The sequence below is a fragment of the Chaetura pelagica genome, unplaced genomic scaffold (genome assembly GCF_000747805.2).
Source record: "Chaetura pelagica isolate M959 unplaced genomic scaffold, ChaPel_1.0 scaffold312, whole genome shotgun sequence".
Classification (NCBI taxonomy): domain Eukaryota; kingdom Metazoa; phylum Chordata; class Aves; order Apodiformes; family Apodidae; genus Chaetura; species Chaetura pelagica.
In genome coordinates this window covers 1,416,019-1,419,450 of record NW_009952485.1, presented here as the reverse complement: position 1 = coordinate 1,419,450, position 3,432 = coordinate 1,416,019, and the positions used below count along the sequence as shown (strand labels likewise).

Genomic DNA, 3,432 nt, shown 5'->3' with positions numbered 1-3,432 from the left:
GGTGCTCTATGCTGCAGTTTATTAAGCCCACTTCTTTGATACGTCTCAGTGCCACACACATATCTGAAAGAGAAATCTGAGCATATATTAGATGGTGAGGAATTTGGAGGTTTTAAAATACTGGTATTGGTTTCTCGGTTTGTCTTCCCCTCTCTCTTGTCACCCGTCACCCCTCCCCACCCCCAAAAGTAGTTAGTCTTTCTAGATTATAAAGCCAGAAGGGACCATTGTGATCATCAAATCTGACCTTCTGCTTAACACAGGCCATAGGCCCTGCTGAATTAATTCCTGTCTGAACTAGAGCATATCTTTCCGAAAGTCAACTTCTCACTTCCCAGCATATGAAAAGGTCTCCCATGACACCTATAGACCTTTCATAATGGACAGATTCTTCCCATGATACAGACAAATGGAGTTTTTCCTGGGAGGTAGTGCCCCACTCTGAGCTGATAAAGGAAGACCCAGGAACTATAGGTATGCTGTGATTACTTCTTTTGCACTCTGTGATGTTCCAGAAGCTTGTGCGTCTTCTGCTTTATGAGATATACTTGGCCTAGGGGAGCTAAGTGGAAGGATGAGGGAGAAGAGGAGGTGCATAATGGTATGACCTCCAGCACTATTATTTATGACAGTATCCTTCCAGCAATCTGTGCCTGCATAGGGTGAAGGCATGGTTTCAATTCTGCCCTTGAAACATGGATTAAGCAATGTTGCTAATACATATTTGTCCCTGCGGCTGTCAAACATTTCACTGATACTAGACTCTGTAGACAGCTTAATAGCTAGGTCTTCTGTCAATGTTACTGCAGCAGTGTCTCCTTTGCTTTAAGATGCTGTTCAGATTTATTCAAGCAATAGGTGTAGCATGGTGCTTGGTAAATAGCAGCACCTGACTGTATACTTGTATCATCACTGCTTGCTGACATTCCAAGTGACCAGATGAAATGGATAGACTATGGAAACCAAGCTCTGAGAAGAATCCAGTGAGTGAAAGCTGGAAAGATCATCTGTCTTGTTCCTATTTTATGCCTCCTAACAGTTGCATGCACAATGTGTTATTATGCTAGAAGACTCTGAACAATACGTACCATCCACAGGACTTGAAAATACATGTATCCAACAATATTGGACAAATGGTTTTATTACTGCTGTTAGTATGATACGTTACTGGTGCTGATGTAATCTAAGTGTTGTGGGTTTTCACATAACAACGTTTCACATATGACTTAATTTAATTTCTCTGGATGCTAGAGACTGAAATTATCTGTGCAAAGATGAGCACCAGAAGTGTCATAGTATGTGCCCACACATGCTGGCAGTATTTTGCTACCTACTGAAAAGCAAAATACAACTGAAGGATGACATTTTTCCAAACTGCAAAATTACAGTTCACCTGTATGGTGGGAAGTGATGAATATTTGACTTCTCAATGCTATTGTCACTAACTGACAGAGGAGCAATGGTTGGTATTACCTCTACTTCACACTTGCTTCAGTTCACAGCTTTGGCTTTTTAGACTACCAGGCTTTTTCACTATAACTTTCTGCTGGAGCTGGTTTGTTTTTTTTTCTTCACCACTGATGATTGGAAAACTGTCACAAATACTTCAAAATCTTTCCTCAGCAGATAAAAATATTTCCATAGGTCATTTTTATTCTTCAACAGGTATTTCCTCTCCCCAGCATTTGCATATAACTGTCCCAGATTGGCAGGACGCCGCATGTTCCAAAGAACTGAGTTGGGTCTGCATTGTGAATGCCAACACTGGCTGCACTGGGAAGCTCTGTGCAACTGCTGGGTTTGAAGCAGCAGAAAAAAAGTAGCCAGCTGCTGAAGCCTTGGAAACAGGTAAGCACAATTTCAGAAAGCCTCACTGTTGGAAATGAAGTAAATGCCTAGATCTTTTGGAGTTTCTTTCATTTGCCCTCAGTTTCTCTTTTCTTCCAATAGTGATCGCAGGGCTGGAAGAAAAAACCTCTGGACCTTGTTTGATACCATTTCCTGTGTGGAATTGAAAGTGTCAAAGTGCCCTGGAATTTAAGTCCTGTGATATTGACTACAGAAATGACAGTTATTATTGTACAGTAATTTCTCTGAAGTTTCTTCATCACAAATGGTCACATGCACAATCAAAACACTTCCTCTGTGTGACTTTGCTGTAGTTTCAGACTCCCTTTGCTAGCCCCCAGGGACATGAAGACCTTAGCTCTGACCTACATTTCTGCTAATTCTCCTACTGAGTCCCCCTTTGCTTATTCTGCTTTGCCAATAATACCTTTATGTCCTTTTCCTGCCTTTCTGCCTACCTCTATGATCTATTGGTAACTGTTCAGTACTCTCTAAAATTTCTGTTTTGCCTTGAGGCAAATGGAAGAAAAATGCACTGTGATTAAACTTACATGTAGCATGGAGAAATAACATTTTTATTTTCTCTCTCAGTTCTAAGGCAACTATTTGGTGAGTGGGAAGGGATATTCCATGCTTGGTATTTCTATATTTTCTAGAACATGGAGTCTGAAGTATGATGTATAGGTCAAATAATATTTTTAGTTTATTTTTGTTGTTGTTGTTGTTGTTTTTGTTTTTGAGAAACATTGAAAAATCAGTGTTTGTATTCTTCCACAAACCATTCCACATTCCTACTTGATTGTTGCAAACTAATGGCTGAAATTAACAATTTGGGAAGGATAGAGTCTTGTCATATGTCGACTAATGGAAAATGTAATTTTTAGAAATATGATTAAATTAAATGTCTTTTTTTTTTATAATGAGAAAACTGGTGAATTTGGCTAAAATGAGCTTGAATTTCCGCTTGGTCTGGGCTATCCTCCTAAATAAAGAATAGGGAGAATAAGCTTACTTTCAGCTCCTTACTGGGAACTGCTGTTCATTTTCTTGTACCACTGACACTGTTTTTTAACCTTTACTTGTCTGTCCTTACTGACTTTCATATCCTTCCATTCCCCTTGAGGGTTACACCTACTGTATCCTGGTTTATTACCTAATCAAGCTCCCATTTGTTTCTCTTCGAGGTTTAGTAGGCTAAGCTCCATGTTCAGGGAAGAAAACCAAGGCATACCATCAGCCTGGCCAATCCCAATGGCCAGCTACAGGATCACAAGTACCAAATACTGGGGGTACCACTCACAATGAGCAGTTTATGAGCAATTTGTTGGCTGAAATTGGTTTACACAAAACAGCTATTGGACAGCTTCAGATAGAAAAGGAACTTATAAAACTGCAGTCTGTTCATGAATTGTGTTCATGAGTATAATAAAGTATGTGGTACAAACTCTTTGCTTGCTGTTAACTTCTTCAAGGGAGACATAAGATGCTGCTGATGCCACTGGAGAGAGCTCAGGACCCATCACCCTTACTGTACAAGAATATTGTTTAAATGAAAGAACTCATGTGAAACGAAGCAAATAATGG

General features: G+C 39.7%; 1 protein-coding gene across 1 annotated transcript in view; it reads right to left on the bottom strand.

Moving 5' to 3' along the window:
* Nucleotides 1-468: 468 nt before the first annotated feature.
* ZBED6CL (ZBED6 C-terminal like) overlaps nt 469-3,432 on the bottom strand; it is a 4,443-nt gene continuing 1,479 nt past the window's right edge. The window contains exons 2-3 of the mRNA XM_010008835.1: nt 3,080-3,107; nt 469-818 (exon numbers count right to left, since the gene is read on the bottom strand). Coding sequence (XP_010007137.1) covers nt 469-818; nt 3,080-3,107 — 378 coding nt within the window. The remainder of the gene's footprint in view (nt 819-3,079; nt 3,108-3,432) is intronic.